We start from the raw sequence: 17,499 nt of genomic DNA, 5'->3' as shown, positions 1-17,499 counted from the left end.
TTGGTCTTTTATATATTTAAATATTTTCATTGAGCTTTTATTTGTATTGAATAAGTAGTTGCTCTTTTATTAACGAGTGATAAATTATTCTTCCATGATTTTGTTGACTCTTCCTTATTTGAAATCAATCTGAGATGGAGATGACTGGCGGCATCTCGCCAACGAGGGTGGGAGGACAGGGTGGCTGCTCCCGGAGAAGCAGGGCCGGGTACTCTGGGTGCTCCCGGGGCTGCTGGGCCAGGTGCTGCCCCAGGGAGGGGCCGGGAGGGTGGCCTGGTTTTCTGAGCACCCCCACCCCCCACCCCGTGGGTGCCCCAGCAGGGCCTCCCCCCACCCGCCCCCCTGGGCCCAGAAGTGCCTGAGGCCGCGGTCAGGCCAGGGAGAAATCCCTGGAGGCCCTGGGCGTTGTTGGGCATCTCTGCAGCTGGATGCCAGGGGCATCTGCATCAAATGTTTTCATTGGGCTTTATTTTCTTTGCTTTAGGAGGTTTTCAGCACAGGATATTATAAAGGTGAAAAAAGTTATAATTTTTATAAACACAAATGTGGGAGAATTGCTTTAAATCCGCAGGTTTTGTACATGCATAGTAATACTTTGTCCAGGCAACATTATGAGGATATATGGCAACGTTTTTCCTAAGTCGTTAACAGTTCCTTAAATGCAGATCTAGTATTTATTTTTTTCTCTGAGATTCAAGTTGAAAATATAGCTCTAATGTCCTAATTAAATCTAATACCATATATTAAATAAGTAAATGATTTAATAGAATTCATGAACTTTTATCATATATAAACTTCTGTATAGACTTATCCTATAAGTACCTACAAACATAGATAACATGCAAGCTCCTTGTTGTGTTCTGCTTTTGTCTATTGTCAGTGGCAATGTGTAATTAATACCATACTTTATGTAAGACAAGTTCACTTTGTTAAACTAAATTTTTTTTCCTACAAAATTTGTGTTGTTTTGATATTAGTATTCAATTTTCATTGAAATTTTTATTCAGTAACCTGTTTGTTAGTGAGAACTGAACTATTCACATTGGGAAAATTTCCATCCAAGGCAAAAGAATTCTCTGCTATTAGTTAAAAAGAATCCTATGGCTTAAGAATCGTTTTTGGTTTTCACTCACTGTTTTCTGCACATTAGTTAATTGTAAGATTGTTTTCCATAATTTTACTTATTTATTTTCTTTATACATTTAAAGAAGTCTCTTGCCACAAAAGAAAAAAATTGGCTCTCTTGATTTATGACTATTCTGAATTGTATTACTATCATAAGAACAATTTCTTTCCTGTATTTCTCAAGTGTAAAACCATTTCAGTTCTTGATCATGGAAATGGAAATTCATATTATAGCTGTTATTCCGGACATAATGAAATGAGCATGCCAGGAAAGTGGTGACTCAACAACACCCTGTCCAGCATAGTGGATTTGTGTCTTCACCGTTTGAAAATGTCCTCTTATCTCATCACCCAATACTGAAACATCAGTTCATCTGGAGAAAGGAATTATCTTCATGGTGGGGAAGTCTCTGCCATGTTGTTGAATTTCTATTTAGTCTTGTGTCGTTGAATCTTTTCCCATGATGGAGAATGTATTATGTGCATCTGCAGGTCTTATCTAAACCAGTCCAGTTTATGTGTCAGTTCAAAGATTTCCTACTCTGAAATACGGTCTATGCAATTACTGCGGGAGAAATGCTTGATATTTACCCTTATTCAGTTTCTGAACAATGAGCTGTTTCCTTAAGCTCTTCTAGCATTAACTTTTGCAATTAATTTTATATCATTTAGAGATATTTAGTTTACCTGAGTCCATTTTTAGAGTTACTACTGTAAGAAAATTGTACAAAAGAGGCTTCTTTAGTGGAATTCGGTGACATCTGAGTTCTATCTCCTTCCATCCTGTGTATGACAAGCAGTTTCAGGGTTGTCTTGGAAAGTTCCTGTCCTGAGGGTTAAATAAGCTTGTTTTTCCCCCTTGCCTCAAGACGCTGTGTTTACTTACACTGGGACATATATTGAGTTCATAAACTGGGTGTTAGAGTTAGGCATCATTGTAGGGTTGTCCAAAACTCCAGATTCTTTTGAATGGCAACTGAGATGAAATACATGTCAGTTTAAAAACTAGTACTGTATGTGTCTTGCCTGTTGTTACCACATGTCAATTTTAACTTTTATTCAAATCCCTTGGTTTTCTATTGGCATTTATTTTGCTGTTGTTCAGTCACTCAGTTGTGTCCAACTGTTTGTGAGCCTGTGCACTGCAGCACACCAAGCTTCCTTGTCCTTCATCGTCTCCCAGAGCTTGCTCAAACTCATCTTCATTGGTTCGGTGATACCATCCAACAATCTCCTTCTCTTTCACCCCTTTCTCCTCCTGCCTTCAATCTTTCCCAGCATCAGGGTCTTTTCCAATGACTTGGCTCTTCGCATCTGGTGGCAAAAGTATTGGAGCTTTATCCTCAGCATCAGTCCCTCCAATGACTATTTACTGTTGATTTCCTTTAGGATCACCTGGTTTCATCTCCTTGCAGTCCAAGGGAATCTCCAGATTCTTCTCCAACACCACAGATGAAAAGCATGAATTATTCAGCACTCGGCCTTCTTTATGGTCCAATTCTCACATCCACACATGACTATGGGAAAAACCATAGCTTTGACTACAGCGACCTTTGTCGGCCTAGATTTTATCTCCCATGAATACATGCTCCCATTGATTGTAAGTATTTGATTCCAAGATATTCTACCACTACATTATAGTGAAGTATATAGGTAATAGGTAATGTTTATTGCAAGTAGTTTTACCTTCATACTATCTCCTTAAGGACATACAGTCAAAGTTCTGTATTTTCAAGTAACTTGAAGTGCTTTCCTTGCACATAGAGATCACCATTCATTTTTTTAAATTTGTAAACTTAGTGTTTTTAAATCATCTACTTTAATATTGTTTTATAACTGTATGAAATAGGTACTCTTGTACAAATACAACATTCTAACCAAGTTTCTTCCTTCAACGTCTAGCTTTAGGATTTGCCTGGTGGTCCAGCGTTTATGACCCACCCGCCGATCCCAGAACACAGGTTCAATCCCTGCTCCAGGAAGATGCCAATGTTGTGGGTAACTAAGCGCATGCAACTCCTGAATCCCACACACCTGACCCTCTGCTCCTCAAGAAGAGAAGCCACTGCAGTGAGAAACCCCTGGGCCACAAAAAGACCCAGTGCCGCCAAAAATAGATAAATAAACAAAAGAAAAACTTCTGGTGAATGAGGAAAAAAGGTCTAGATTTAAATTCTCCCCTACTCTGTGCAAACACATGTTCCTTGTCTGAACAGTCATGCTTCCCTACATTTGGGAATACTCAAGCACAGTCTACACACACTTTTGTACCCAGCTTTTCAATGCATCTGGGACATAACTGTAGATACGAGGGTAGAGAGCCTTTCCACTCACTTTACACATGTACAAAACTCTGTTGCTCATTCAGGGCCTAATGCATTCACTCACATCCTAGAAATAGACATTATGCATTTCCAAGTAGAACCAGGATCTTCAGGAGTAAAATCTCCACCCATAAACACATACTTGATGCTCATCTAAACTGGGAAAGGATGTATCAGCCTTAGCACTGGGGAATACTGAGCATGGTGGTGGTGGGAACAGACTTATTTTTGTTTGTTGAACTACTCATTTCTCAGGTTCCAACTAAAATCAGTGTCCCATAGATACCAATAGGATGGCTTTTTCAAAGTGGGAAGTGGGAATTATCTTAGTCACTCAGATGGGAGTGGGAATCCTTGGGAACTCATTCCTCCTTTGTGTTTATAACTTCACTTTGCTCACTGGACGCAAGGTGAGACCCACAGACTTGATTCTCAATCACCTCGTCTTAGCCAACTCCTTGGTGTTTTTCTCCAGAGGGATCCCTCATACAATGGCAACTCTTGGATCCAGGATTTTCCTGAGCGAGGCTGGATGTAAATTTCTCTTCTATTTTCAAAGGGTGAGCAGAGGGATTTGCCTTAGCATGACCTCCCTCCTCAGTGCCTTCCAAGCCATTAGACTTTGCCCCCAGTTCTCTAGGTCGCTGGAGCTCAGAATGAGGTCACCAACGTTCATGGCCTTCTGCTGCTTCCTTTGCTGGACCTTGAATCTTTTGATAAATATCTCTATTCCTTTCCTTATGACTAGTCCAACTCACATTGAAAACCTCAGTGTAAGGGTGAATTATGGATACTGTTCCACGTTGAATCCAAACAGAAATGTAAGGTTTGTATCTATTGCCTTATACTTCACAACAGACTTTGTATGTTTGAATCTCGTGGTGTGGGCTAGTGGCTCCATGGTTGTTTTCCTGCTCAAGCACAAGCAGCGAGTCCAACACATTCACAGCAACAGCCATTCTTCCAGAGCTTCTGCTGAGGTGAGAGCCGCATCTACCATCCTGATCCTTGCGAGCTCCTTTTTCCTACTGTACTCACTGTCTGCTCTTTTGTCCATTTGGATGATTCTATTTGCTATTCCGGGCCAGTGGCTGGTAGATACCTCTATATTTTTGTCTTTATGTTTCCCAACAGTCAGCCCCTTTGTGCTTATTTACAGTGATACCCGTGTCATTCATAAGACAGTTTTGTCATCTTGGAGGTGAGGAAAACACTTCCTGCTAATTTGGCTGTGACCATTTGACTCTATTCTCTTTAGAAAACTCAATTTCCTTCCCATATTTGTTAATGTTTAGTTTCCTAAGAATTTTCAGACTGCTCTTGACAGTTTTGTTTCCTGTAGTTTATCTTGAATCTCATAGCACGATAATTGGATATGATGCTCGATATGATTTCAATGTTCTTAGATTTACTGAGTATCACTTTGTGTCCCAGCATGTCGTCAATACTGCAAAATGCTCCACGTGCATATGAGAAGGTGAATTTTGTTGCTTTTGGATAAAATGCTCAATAAATATCAATTAGGTACACCCAGTCTAAAGTGTCATTCAAAGCATATGTTTCCTTCTTGATTTTCTGTCTGGATGATCTGCCCATTGATGAAAGTGGGAGTGATAAACAACCCCCATTGTCATTGCATTAATGTCAAGTTCTCCCTTTATGGCTGTTCAGTTCAGTTCAGAAGCTCAGTTGTGTCCGACTCTTTGTGACCCCATGAACTGCAGCACACCAGGCCTCCCTACCCATCACCAACTCCCAAAGTTTACCCAAACTCCCATCCATTGAGTTGGTGATGCCATCCACCCATCTCATCCTCTGGTATTCACCTTATATATTTAAGTCCTCCTCAATAGGGGGATGCAGCTATATTTACAGTTGTTATAGATTCTTGAATTAAACCCTAGTCATTGTGTAGTGCCCTCCTGTATCTCTATACCAGTCTTCACTTTAAATTTTATTGTCTGGTATGAATATTGCTCCTCCAGCTTTCCTTTCATTTTCATTTCTGTGGAATACTTTTTTCCCCTCCCATTCCTTTCAGACTATATGCATCCCTAGATCTGATGTGTGTCTAATAGACAGCATATATATGGGTCTTATTTCTGTAGCCATTCAACTAGTCTATGTGTTTTGGTTGGATCGTTTAATCCACTTACATTTAAGGTATTTATCATTATGTTATTATTGCCACAATTTCCAGATTATTCATAAAAGGGTATATTTTATGTAGGTGGAAACAATTATGTCCTAAATGTTTATCTGTGTAAGAGGTCTAATATTGTTGGTGAATATTTATACCATCAAACTAGCTGTGTTAGCTTCAATAACAGAAAAGGTCATGAAGGTTTCAAGTAGTCTCAGAAGAAAATTTTGGGGACAGTCTGGACAAAAATCTCTCACTTTGCAGCTTTTTTGGTGTGTGTATTGTGAGGCGAGCAGAAGTAACACAACTTAGATTAGAAGTAGGCCTTCCTACTTGCTAAGATTATCAGGTACCTCTCGCTTAACAATGACCACTGTTTGCCAATTGGAAGCAATTAGCTTTCACTTAAAACTGACCGATATTTGCCAATTAGGAAATTAGGAACGGGGCGGAAACCCCCAAGAAAGTCCCGTGCGCGTGAAAGTACTGACAAATGAAATTGTTTTGCAAACGTGTAACCAATCTGCTTCTCACCCTATAAATTTGTGTAACAGCTTGGGCTACGGGCTCTGTGATTTGCACCACTGCGTTTGTTGCGGCATAGATTCCTGACTCGAGTCAGTAATAAACTTCCCTTCCTGCGAGTTGCATTGTCTTGGAAGCCTTCTCCCTTCCCGCTCGGGGATTTGGACATCGGGCATAACATTTGGGGGCTCGTCTGGGATCCTTTAACCGGGGGAAGAGAACACTTCCAGGACAGCGGGGAAGGATAGATAATAGCACTGGTGCTTTGGAAAACTCAAGGGGCCCGAAACCCCAGCGCTGTGTTGTCAGCTGTGCGTGTGTTTGTCTTTGGCTCTCCGTGCTTGTGTGTGTGTGCCGGCATTGTCTCAGGCAGGACAGGATGCCCAGAGTAATTCCAGGGCCCTGCTGTGAATCAGGAAGGTATCTGGCACAGGAGAAAGCTTTCTCCAGCTGGTGTAAGGCCGAGGCCAGCGAGCACGCTGGAAGGCAGCCGGCTCTGTGGGAAGGAGAGTTCCTCTCCTGATCCCGATTCTGGTCAGGGGGCCCGAAAACCCAGCGCTGTGTTGTCGGCCGGCGTTTGTCGGTCTGTGTGTTTGTCTTCGGCTGTCCGTGTTTGTCCGTGTTTGTGCGTGTGCCGGCATTGTCTCTGGTCTTGCTCCTACTCTGACTAGAGTTTCGGTGAACAGGAGAACGGTTGTGGGCGCAATTGATGAGTCCCGGCCAGGGCTATCCTCTGGCGGACCCTGAAGGCCCTACAGTAAGTGAGCCTCAGTAACTAGAGCCCAGCCAGGTGAAACTCTCCTTTCACTACGATTGTCAGCAGCTGTTGTGGGAGCGAATTCTGGTAGAAGCGCGGAAACGGGTCCCAGGGGCCGACGGGAGGCCAACCGCCCATCCTCATCTCGTGGACGAGGGGTTTCCTCTGCTGCAGCCTAACTGGGATTTTGAGCGAGCGGAAGGTAGGGAGCGTCTGCGAGTGTCCCGCCAGACTCTGATGGCTGGCCTGTCGGCCGCAGCAAGAAAGCCGAAATTTAGTAAGGCAAGAGCCCACTGAGAGCCCGGCAGCCTTCCTAGAGAGGCTGATGGAAGCTTTCAGGCAATATACACCTATGGACCCGCAGGCTGAGGAAGCAGCACTGCAGTTCTGTTAGCGTTTGTAAATCAGGCAGCCCCAGATATTAGGAAGAAGTTACAAAAGATAGATGGATTGGGAGAAGAGACGATACACGATTTACTGAAAGCAGCTGAAAAAGTATTTAATAATAGGGAGACCCCAGAAGAAAGGGAAGAACGAATTCGACGGGAGGAAAGGGAATTAGCTGAGAAGATCAGGAAGGAAAACAGAACGAGGGAAAACCGGAAGAACCAGAGGGAGGTAACCCAGATTCTTTTTACAGAATTGAGGGAACCTCGAGACCCCTGGATGGGAGAAAAACAGAAACCAAAAAGGCAGGCCCTAAAGAAAGATCAGTGCGCCTACTACAGAGAACAGGGGCACTGGAAAAATGAGTGCCCTAAGAGGGACCTGAGGGGAGGTACAACCCAGAGAGAGAGAATCTCCCCTGGAACTCGAGTTTTATATGCGGGGGAAGACAGTGACTAGGGGAATCAAGACTCGGCACCCCTCCCCAAGTCCTGGGTAACCACAGAACGAAAAGTAGATCTGGGGACCCACCAGGTGTCCCATTCGTTTTTGGTGATGCCAGAATGCCCAGCCCCTCTACTTCGCAGAGACTTGTGGCCGATGCTATTCCCTGTGGATATGTTGCATAATTGCAGTCATGAGGAACTGGAAAATCCTGCTGAAGATTACATGTTAGATCTGAGGTATGGGGACCCTGAAAATCTGGAATGTTTTCGTATTAGCCTGTCAAATGTAGGCTTTGTACCTCTCTATGTGGAGATCAGACCCAGAAAATTCTTGCTCTTTTTGCACCTGAGGACTGATTCACAGCTGTGGCACTTTACCTTGCTGATCACTGGTGGACTATTGATGATATTGTGAAAACATCTGTCCCTTATAGAGAGAGGCTTAAGCAGGTGAGAACTCTTGGGGAGAGAGTGGTTAAAGCAGGAAATGGAGAGAAATGATATCCCATTCCTGTGTCATAGCAGTAGATTTTGTGTAAGAAAGGAGAGGCCACTGGGTTTTATTCAGTTATAGAGTTGGGGGAATGACAGTCATGGACATGTCTTATCCCAGGCCTTTAGAGATGAATAAATACCCGTTGGCCTGGGCTGAAACGGTAGGGATGGGACTGGCCAAACAGACATCCGGTCGTCATCGAGCTAAAGGCCTAGGCAACTCCTGTGAGGGTGAGACAGTACCCCATGAGCCAGGAAGCTCAGTGGAGGATCACTCCCCACATTCGACGTCTCATGGATGCCGGAATTCTCAAGCGGTGTCAATCGCCTAGGCAGAAGCCTTACTGCCGGTGAAGAAGGCAGGGGGGGCAGATTACCTGTGAGAAGTCAACAAACGGGTGAGTGACATACACCCCACTGTCTCTAACCCATATACACTCCTGAGCAGTGTGCTGCCTGAGTACACTTGGTACCCTCTGTTGGACTTGAAAGATGCCTTTTTCAGCCTACCCCTGGCGTCTCAGAGCCAGGAGGTATTTGCCTTTGAGTGGACCAAGGGGGAAGGCCAACTGGTAATCCCACAGAGGTTCAAGAGGCTCTGAGTGAGGACCTCTACGAATATCGGACTTGCCACCCAGAGGTTCATCTGCTACACAGTTAATATCCCGGCAAGAGGTCACCTGTTTGGGGTATAAGATCAGGCAGGGGCAAAGGGGGCTAACCCAGGCTATGAATGCCCAGGATCCCCTGCCAAGTGAGAGAGTTTCTGGGAACTGTTGGATATTGCAGACTGTGGGTCATGGGGTTTGCTGAGATGGCCCGGCCCTTGTATGAGGGAAGTAAAGAGACTCCAAACTGGACTTGGACTGAGCCAATGAAACAGGCTTTCCAGACACTCAGACAGGCCCTCCTAGAAGCCCCAGCCCTTGCCCTGCCTAACCAAAATAAGCTGATCCAGCTGTTTGTAGCTCCATGATTGCAGCGAGATACTGGCTGAGGCCCTGGCGGCACGAAAGGACTTAACTGATGTACCCCTAGACAAAAGTGAGCTAGTATGGTTCACCTATGGGAGCAGCTATGTAGAAGATGGGCAAAGGAAAGCGGAAGCCACCACGGTAGAAGAGTACAGTTGTGAATATGGCTCTGCAAAGTTTTATGCACTGTGTGGCTTTGGTGAGGTCTTAAGTTGTGGTCTGACACACACTGCTGTTGTTCCTCTGGATTTAGTGAAATGCCGTATGCAGGTGGGCCCACAGAAGTACAAGGGCATTCTTAATGGATTTTCAGTTACACTCAAAGAGAATGGTTTCCATGGTTAGGCCAAAGGATGGGCCCCGACACTCATTGGCTACTCCCTGCAGGGGCTCTGCAAGTTTGGCTTTTATGAAGTACATGCTTGGAGAGGAGAATGCCTATCTGTGGCACACATCACTGTATTTGGCTGCCTCTGCCAGTGCTGAATTCTTTGCTGACATTGCTCTGGCTCCTATGGAAGCTGCTAAGGTTCGATTTCAAACCCAACCAGGTTATGCTAACACTCTGAGGGATGCAGCTCCCAAAATGTATAAGGAAGAAGGCTTAAAGGCATTCTACAAGTGGGTTGCTCCTCGTTGGATGAGACAGATACCATACACCATGATGAATTTTGCCTGCTTTGAACGTACTGTTGCTGATTCCGTGGTGTCTGTGTTGCATAAAGAGAAGGGTAGCAGTGCCTCTCAGGTCCTCAAGAGACTTGGATTTAGAGGTGTATGGAAGGGACTGTGTGCCCGCATCATCATGATCGGCACTCTGACTGCACTATCTATGATTCTGTGAAGGTCTGCTTCAGGCTCCCTCGCCCTCCTCCCCCTGAGATGCCAGAGTCTCTGAAGAAGACACTCAGGAGATAAATGAAAGCAAATATGGACTGAATCTGCGTGTGGATCAGTGTTTGAGGAAAATACAACTGGACGAGAGATAATCCAGGCTTGCAAAGCGTGCCAGCTGATGAGGTCAGGGAAAAAGCAGCACACGGGAACGAGGTACCGAGGGGAAGAGCCAGGGCAACACTGGGAGATAGATTTCTGAAGACACTCAGTAGATAAATGAAAGCACTGAGTGAAGACCAGGATCTGTTGGTTCTGGTTGATACCTTCTCAGGTTGGGTGGAAGCCTTCCCCACTAAGGGAGAGACAGCCATAGAGGTTGCTAAAAAGATCTTAGACGAGATAGTGCTTAGGTACGGGCTGCCGGTGCCTATGGGCTCTGATAACGGACCTGCCTTTGTGAGCCAGATTGTACAAGGGCTGGCCCAAGCTCTGGGGACAAAATGGAAGTTAATATAATCCCCAGAGCTCAGGACAGGTTGAGAGAATGAATACAAAGTTGGCAATAGAGACTGGCGGGGACTGGGTGACCCTCTTTCCCTTCGCACACTTTCGGGCGCGTAACACCCCTCTGTATGGAAGACCCCCTCCTGTGTGTATTAGAACCTAGATGCAAAGGCCCTCATGTTGTTCTCCTTACCACTCCTACTGCTGTCAAGGTCGACGAGATTGGACCCTGGGTTCACTGCAGTCACGTGCGGCAAGCCACTCCAGAAGAACAGGAAAAAGCGCGAGCAGAATGGAAGACGAGTCCTCACCCTTACTGAAACTCGTCCGCCGGGAGGTCTCCTAACTCTCCTGCTGATCTGCGACGGGAAGACTCATGAGCTGCTCAACGAGACCTCAGGACTCTACCCTCCTGGGTCCACTTATAGTGTCAGTGGCCCAAGATGGAGAAGAGGAAGATTCCTCTACTTGAACAACAGACAGGGGGGAATGTGAGGCGAGCAGAGGTAACTCAACTGAGATTAGGATTAGGCCTTCCTACTTGGTAAGATTATCAGGTACCTCTCGCTTAACAATGACCACTGTTTGCCAATTAGGACCAATTAGCTTTCACTTAACACTGACCAATGTTTGCCAATTTGGAAATTAGGAACGGGGAGGAAACCCCCAGGAAAGTCCGGCGCGCGGGAAAGTATTGACCAATGAAATTGCTTTGCAAACGTGTAACCAATCCGCTTCTAACCCTATCAATTTTAATTATATAAAACAAGAACTTTGCCATTTAAATACTTTTCAAGTATACAATTAAGTGGCAATATATACATTTGCAATGCTTTGCATTTACCACCACTAGCTTGCAAAAAAGATCAAGCCAGATGGAAAATGCATACCCATAAAGGAATAATTCCCCATCTCCGTCTCGGCCCAGGTTCAGGAAATCTCTGATCTACTTTCAGTTGGTGCAAGCTTGTCTAGTTTAGATATTCCTTATAAGTGGCATTATACATTATTTTTCTTTTTATATCTTGTTTTAACGGTTTAGGCTGTGTTCAAGGTTTACAATATTGCAGCATGAGTCAGAACTTCAACACTTTTTATTACTGAATGATATCCCACAGGATGAATGTACCACGTGTTTGAAATCCATTCATGTGTTAATGGACACTTGAGTTGTTTCCACCTTTTGGCTATCATAAATAATGCTGCTATGACCTCTGGTGCACAATAATGTGATTGGGTCTGGGCTTTCAATTCTTTCAGATTTATCCCCAGCAATGGGGGTCCGGAGAAGAGGGTCCTTGTGGGAATATAACAGTACAGATGAGACATTTCAGCTCATCACTGGAGGAAAAAAAATGAACATTGAGCACATTGAAGAGAGTAAGAGAATCAGTTTGACTCTCCTGTCAAGCCACCCCAAGAAGTACAACCAACTCCAAGAGAGGCCTTCTCAGTTGCGATTTCTCCTGTAGGGGAGAAGGAGAGCGTGTGAGGAAGTGCCTGTTCCCCCAGCTGCTCAGGACGCTCAGTTCCCATTCCAAGGTGGCTCATGTCTCTCTCATCTTAATCAGAGTGTTAAGTTGTGAGCTGCAAGATTAAGGGATGGGGAGTGTCTGGGAGATCAGCTCGGGACAGAACACATAAAAAGGGACTCAAGGAGGTCCCTCGTGGTCCAATGGTTAACATTCCACACTTCCAATGCAGGATGCATGGGTCCAATCCTGGTCAGGGAACTAAGATCCCACATGTCCTGGGGAGCAAGGCCAAACATTTTTCGTTAAAAGCCGCTCAGATCCCCCTAAGCATGATTCAACTCCATCTTATATAAGATGTCTATGTAAAATGTTATGTTTCTACTTCTGCATACACTACACCATGGTCACCACCAAAAGTTTAGTATCCACTTATCACATACTGTGGACCACTTTTATCCATTTGTCCCTCCCACCCCACCTCTTCCCTTCTGGCAATTGCTAATCCGTTCTCTGTCTACACATTTTTGTTTTTGTTTGGTGTGTTAATTTATTTTTTTTCCATTCCATATGTGAAAGGAATCTTATTTTATGATCTTTCTCCATCTGGTTATTTCACTTAGTACAAAACCCTCAAGGTCATCCATGTTGTCACAGATGACAACATTTCATATTTCTTATGGCTATTAACAGTGTTCCATTGTGTGTGTGGCTATTCATGGTCTATTGTGTCTCCATACAGCCCTAACTTTTTAACAAAGGATTTATGTAACCTGCAGGGGGGTTGCCTGTAGGAGCCCCCCTCCCCAATTTTGTAGTCTGGCAGAACACCATTCAAGTACCTCTTGGATCAGTGCCACCCCTGCCACAGTCCTGCCACTGCTAAGTTGCTTCAGTCCTGTCCGACTCTGGGAGACCCCATAGACGGCAGCCCACCAGGCTCTGCCGTCCCTGGGATTCTTCAGGCAAGAACACTTGAGTGGGTTGCCGTTTCCTTCTCTAAGGCATGAAACTGAAAAGTGACAGTGAAGTTGCTCTGTCGTGTCCGACTCTTAGCGACCCCATGGACTGCAGCCTACCAGGCTCCTCCGTCCATGGCATTTTCCAGGCAAGAGTACTGGAGTGGGGTGCCATTGCCTTCTCCGCGACAGTCCTAACTGTTCTGCCCGTAGTCCAAGTCCCCGGGCGGGAAAGAAGACTCCTCGAAACAATGCAACTCGCAATAGGGGAATTTATTACAGTCACGAGCCAGGGCCTCCCGCCCTCACCAGCTGTGTGAGGACGAAAGATCCCGAGCCCCAGTTCTCTCGGGTATTTATTAGGTCAAAACAAGCAGCAGGTAGTTGGTGCAATCGGATTGGTTACACAGTGGGTAGCTGGCGTAAGCGGATTTGTTACACAGCTGCAAGGTAATTTTTGTTGGCCCTACGTGGGGCTCTCAGCTTTCCCCTGATAGGTTCCCTTTCTTCTGGCTAGACATATGTTGATTGGCTGGCTCCAGGAGGCCTGATAATTATGTTAGCCAGGGAAACCAGGCCTCCTCCTACTCTAGGCTGCCTGCCATGGCCTTAGCCGTGACAGCCTCACATTTCCCCCTTGTCTTTGTACTTTTGTAGAGAAATCTTTCTCTTCACCCTGTGAAATTGACTGATATTGTTGTCTCAATACCATAATTTGGATGGTATTTAGGTGCTCCCTAATAAATGAGACCAGACGGTTTAATATACATGGACCAAAGGTCAGTAACAATATTAATATTATGAGTTTACCCAGGAGGGTGGAAATCAAAGTGGTCAACCAAGGATGGCGCTGAAACTAAGATTTATTTTTATTATTATTATTATTTTTTTTAATATGAAACCAAGATTTAAACTAGCCTTGTTGGGCTTCTCGTTCTGTCTTCTACTGGGCTATTCCCTCTCTTACTTTCTGGAGGGCTTTTTGTACCCCCCCTGAATGGTCGATATAGAAACAGCATTTTTTCCCCCAGTGTGGTACATAATCTTCCTTGATGCAGAAACAACAAATCTAAACCTCTCTTATTCTGTAACACTACTTTAGCCAAGGAGCTCAAGGATTCTTGGAGGTGGGAAATGGACTGTTCCCATGGTTTTGCAACCCCCAAGCGGCGCATAAAAAGAGTCAACTCCCCCACATTTTTCAATTTGGTTCCAATCCCTTCTTCCCCCCGGGCAGACATAGACAGGCACCTGTTCTTAGTACTGTGGGCCTTTCCGCTCACAGTTACGGGTGAACAGACCGAAAGAGCTGTGGGCAAAGAACTTGGTCATTTGGTGGGGACCAAACCCATTACCGTCAGCCGCCAGCACGCACAAATCAAAGGTCAGTACTGGCCATCATGTCCCTTTGGGGGCCACGTTGGAGCTCGAATTAAGCACTTCTCCAGTCTCAGGATTGTAGATCACCCAAGTCAGGTTAGCTGGCTGATGGGGGATGTGGCTGGTTGTTCCTGGGTCGATGAAAACTGTCATCAGCAGGAGAGTTAAGAGGGCGCCCATCGTACGAATTTCAGTTTCAAAGGATTTGACGGGTGAGGTCTTGCCTCCCATTCTTCTTGTGCCTTTTCCTGTTCTTCCGGAGTGGCTTGCCGCACGTGATTGCAGTGAACCTAGGGCCCGATCCCATCGACCTTAACAGCAGTAGGAGTGGTGAGGAGAACAACATAAGGGCCTTTCCATCTAGGTTCTAATGCTTTAGATTGGTGTGTCACCCAAACCCAATCACCTGCGCCAATATTATGTGAGGGGATGGTTCCCTTGCTTGTTCCCTCGTGTATCTCTCGAATTAATTTTCAAACATGGCTATGTACCTTACTTAACGCCATCAGTGATTGCTGGAATTGTCCCAAGGTAGGGCGTGGTGGGCGTTTTCCCTCGAATATAGGACACACAGGAGGGAGTCTTCCATACAGAATCTCAAAGGGGTAAGGTTCAGCTTATAAGGAGTGTTACACGCTCGAAAGAGCGCGAAGGGAAGGAGAGTCACCCAGTCCCCGCCAGTCTCTATTGCCAACTTTGTCAAGGTTTCTTTTAGGGTCTGATTCATTTTCTCAACCTGTCCTGAGCTCTGGGGATTATATTCACAATGTAACTTCCATTTTGTCTCCAGAGCTTGGGCCAGCCCTTGTACAATCTGGCTCACAAAGGCAGGTCCGTTATCAGAGCTCATAGTCACTGGCAGTGCGTACCTAGGCACTATCTCTTCGAAGATCTTTTTAGCAGCCAATCTCTTTGAAAAGTATGCTACCGGACGCTTCCATTCTCTCCATTGTTGCGTCAAGACCCCCTTTCCTATTCCTTGCTTTTCATCTACAAACAGCTGGAATGGCTTCTTTGGGTTAGGCAAGGCAAGGGCTGGGGCTTCTAGTAGGGCCCGTCTGAGTGTCTGGAAAGCCTGTTTCATTGGCTCAGTCCAAGTCCAGTTTGGGGTCTCTTTACTTCCCTCATACAAGGGCCGGGCCTTCTCAGCAAACCCCATGATCCACAGCCTACAATATCCAACAGTCCCCAGAAACTCTCTCATCTGTCGGGGGGTCTTGGGCTCTGGTATCTGCAATATTGTTTCCTTCATGGCCTGAGTTAGCCACATTTGCCCCTGCCTGGTCTTATACACCAAATAGGTGACCTCTTGCTGGGATATTTGCGCCTTCTTTGCGCTAGCACGATATCCTAAATTGCCTAGAGTCTGTAAGAGGTCACCGTTGGCACGGCTGCATGCCTCCTCTGTGGTTCCAGCCAACATAAGGTCATCCACATATTGCAGCAGGATGACCTCTGGGTGGCGAGTCCGATATTCATAGAGGTCCTCACTCAAAGCCTCATTAAACAAGGTAGGGGAGTTTTTGAACCCTTGTGGGAGGCGGGTCCAAGTTAATTGTACTACCGGTTGGCCTTCCCCCTCAGTCCACTCAAATGCAAATATTTCCTGGCTCTGGGCCACCAGGGGTAGGCTGAAAAAACCATATTTTAAGTCCAACACAGTGTACCAAGTGTACTCAGGCAGTAGACTGCTCAGGAGGGTATACGGGTTGGGGACAGTAGGGTGTGTCTCACTCACCCGCTTGTTGACTTCTCGTAGGTCCTGGACAGGTCTGTAATCCGTACTCCCTGGCTTCTTCACCAGTAGTAAGGGGGTGTTCCAAGGGGATTGGCACCACTTGAGAATTCTGGCATCCATGAGCCGTCGAATGTGGGCAGTGATCCCCCACCAAGCCTCCTGCCTCATAGGGTATTGTCTCACCTTCACAGGAGCCGCCTCGGCTTTTAGTTCCATGACAACTGGATGTCTCTGTTTAGCCAGTCCCATTCCTGCTCTTTCTGTCCATGCCAACGGGTATTTATGGGCCCACGGTTGTACATCTGGTGCTATAGCCTCCAAGGGCTTAGGCACAAAAAGTCTGTATTCATCTCTTAAAGCTAGGTACAAGACATGTATTGGCTATCCAAGTCCATCCGTGACTGACATTCTCCCAGGGTCAAAATGGATCTGAGCATTAACTTTAGTCAACAAGTCCCATCCAAGTAGAGGGGCTGGGCATTCTGGTATCACCAAAAATGAATGGGACACCTGGTGGGTCCCCAGATTTACTTTCCATTCTGTGGTCCAACAATATCTGTTTGTCCCCGTGGCTTCCTGCACCAAGCTGGTTTTTTTAGACATTGGTCCCAGTTTTTTGTTTAAAACAGAGTGTTGGGCGCCAGTGTCCACCATGAAGCCAACGGGTTTCCCCTCTACATGTATGGTTACCCAGGACTCGGGGAGGGGTACCGAGTCTTGACTCCCCTAGTCATTGTCTTCTCCCGCATATAGAACTCGAGTTCCAGGGGAGATTCTCTCTCTGGGTTGTTCCTCTCTTTGGGTCCCTCTTAGGGCACGCCTTTCTTCAGTGCCACCGTTCTTTGCAGTAGGTGCACTGATCTTTCTTTAGGGCCTGCCTTTTTGGTCTCTCTCTTTTTTTTTGTCTGGGGGCCTCGAGGCTCCCTCAAATCGCCGCAAAAAGATCTTGGCTAGCTCTCTCGGGTTCTTCCGGTTTTCCTTTTCTCTATGTTCCCTATCGTCTCAGCTAGTTCCCTTTCCTCCCGACAAAGTCGTTCCTCCCTTTTTTCTGGGGTCTCCCAATTATTAAATACCTTTTCAGCTGCTTTCAGTAAGTCTTGTATTGCCTGTTCTCCTAACCCCTCTATCTTTTGTAATTTTCTCCTAATATCTGGTGCTGCCTGATTCACAAACGCTAGGAGAACTGCAGCACGTGACTCCTCAGCCTGGGGGTCCATGGGTGTATATTGCCTAAAAGCTTCCATCAGCCTCTCTAGGAAGGCTGACGGGCTCTCAGTGGGCTCTTGCCTTACTAGATTTACCTTTGCCAAACTTGTTGGCTTCTTAGCTGCGGCCCGCAGGCCAGCCATTAGAGTCTGGCGGTACACTCAGAGACGCTCCCTACCTTTCACTTGTTCAAAATCCCAGTTAGGCCACAACAGAGGAAACCCCTC

At 45.8% G+C, this 17,499-nt stretch overlaps 1 protein-coding gene and 1 pseudogene across 1 annotated transcript in view; one reads left to right on the top strand and one right to left on the bottom strand.

Annotated features, from left to right (window-relative positions):
• Nucleotides 1–8,402, bottom strand: part of LOC136157717 (zinc finger and SCAN domain-containing protein 4-like) — a 45,324-nt gene extending 36,922 nt beyond the window's left edge. Inside the window, exons 1-2 of the mRNA XM_065919512.1 lie at nt 8,343–8,402; nt 6,929–7,120 (exon numbers count right to left, since the gene is read on the bottom strand). Coding sequence (XP_065775584.1) covers nt 6,929–7,120; nt 8,343–8,402 — 252 coding nt within the window. The remainder of the gene's footprint in view (nt 1–6,928; nt 7,121–8,342) is intronic.
• Nucleotides 8,403–8,448: 46 nt separating this feature from the next.
• Nucleotides 8,449–10,094, top strand: LOC136157716 (solute carrier family 25 member 3 pseudogene; annotated as a pseudogene).
• The last annotated feature ends 7,405 nt before the right edge of the window (nt 10,095–17,499 follow it).

The sequence above is a fragment of the Muntiacus reevesi genome, chromosome 2 (genome assembly GCF_963930625.1).
Source record: "Muntiacus reevesi chromosome 2, mMunRee1.1, whole genome shotgun sequence".
NCBI lineage: Eukaryota > Metazoa > Chordata > Mammalia > Artiodactyla > Cervidae > Muntiacus > Muntiacus reevesi.
This window is presented reverse-complemented; position numbering and strand designations above follow the sequence as displayed.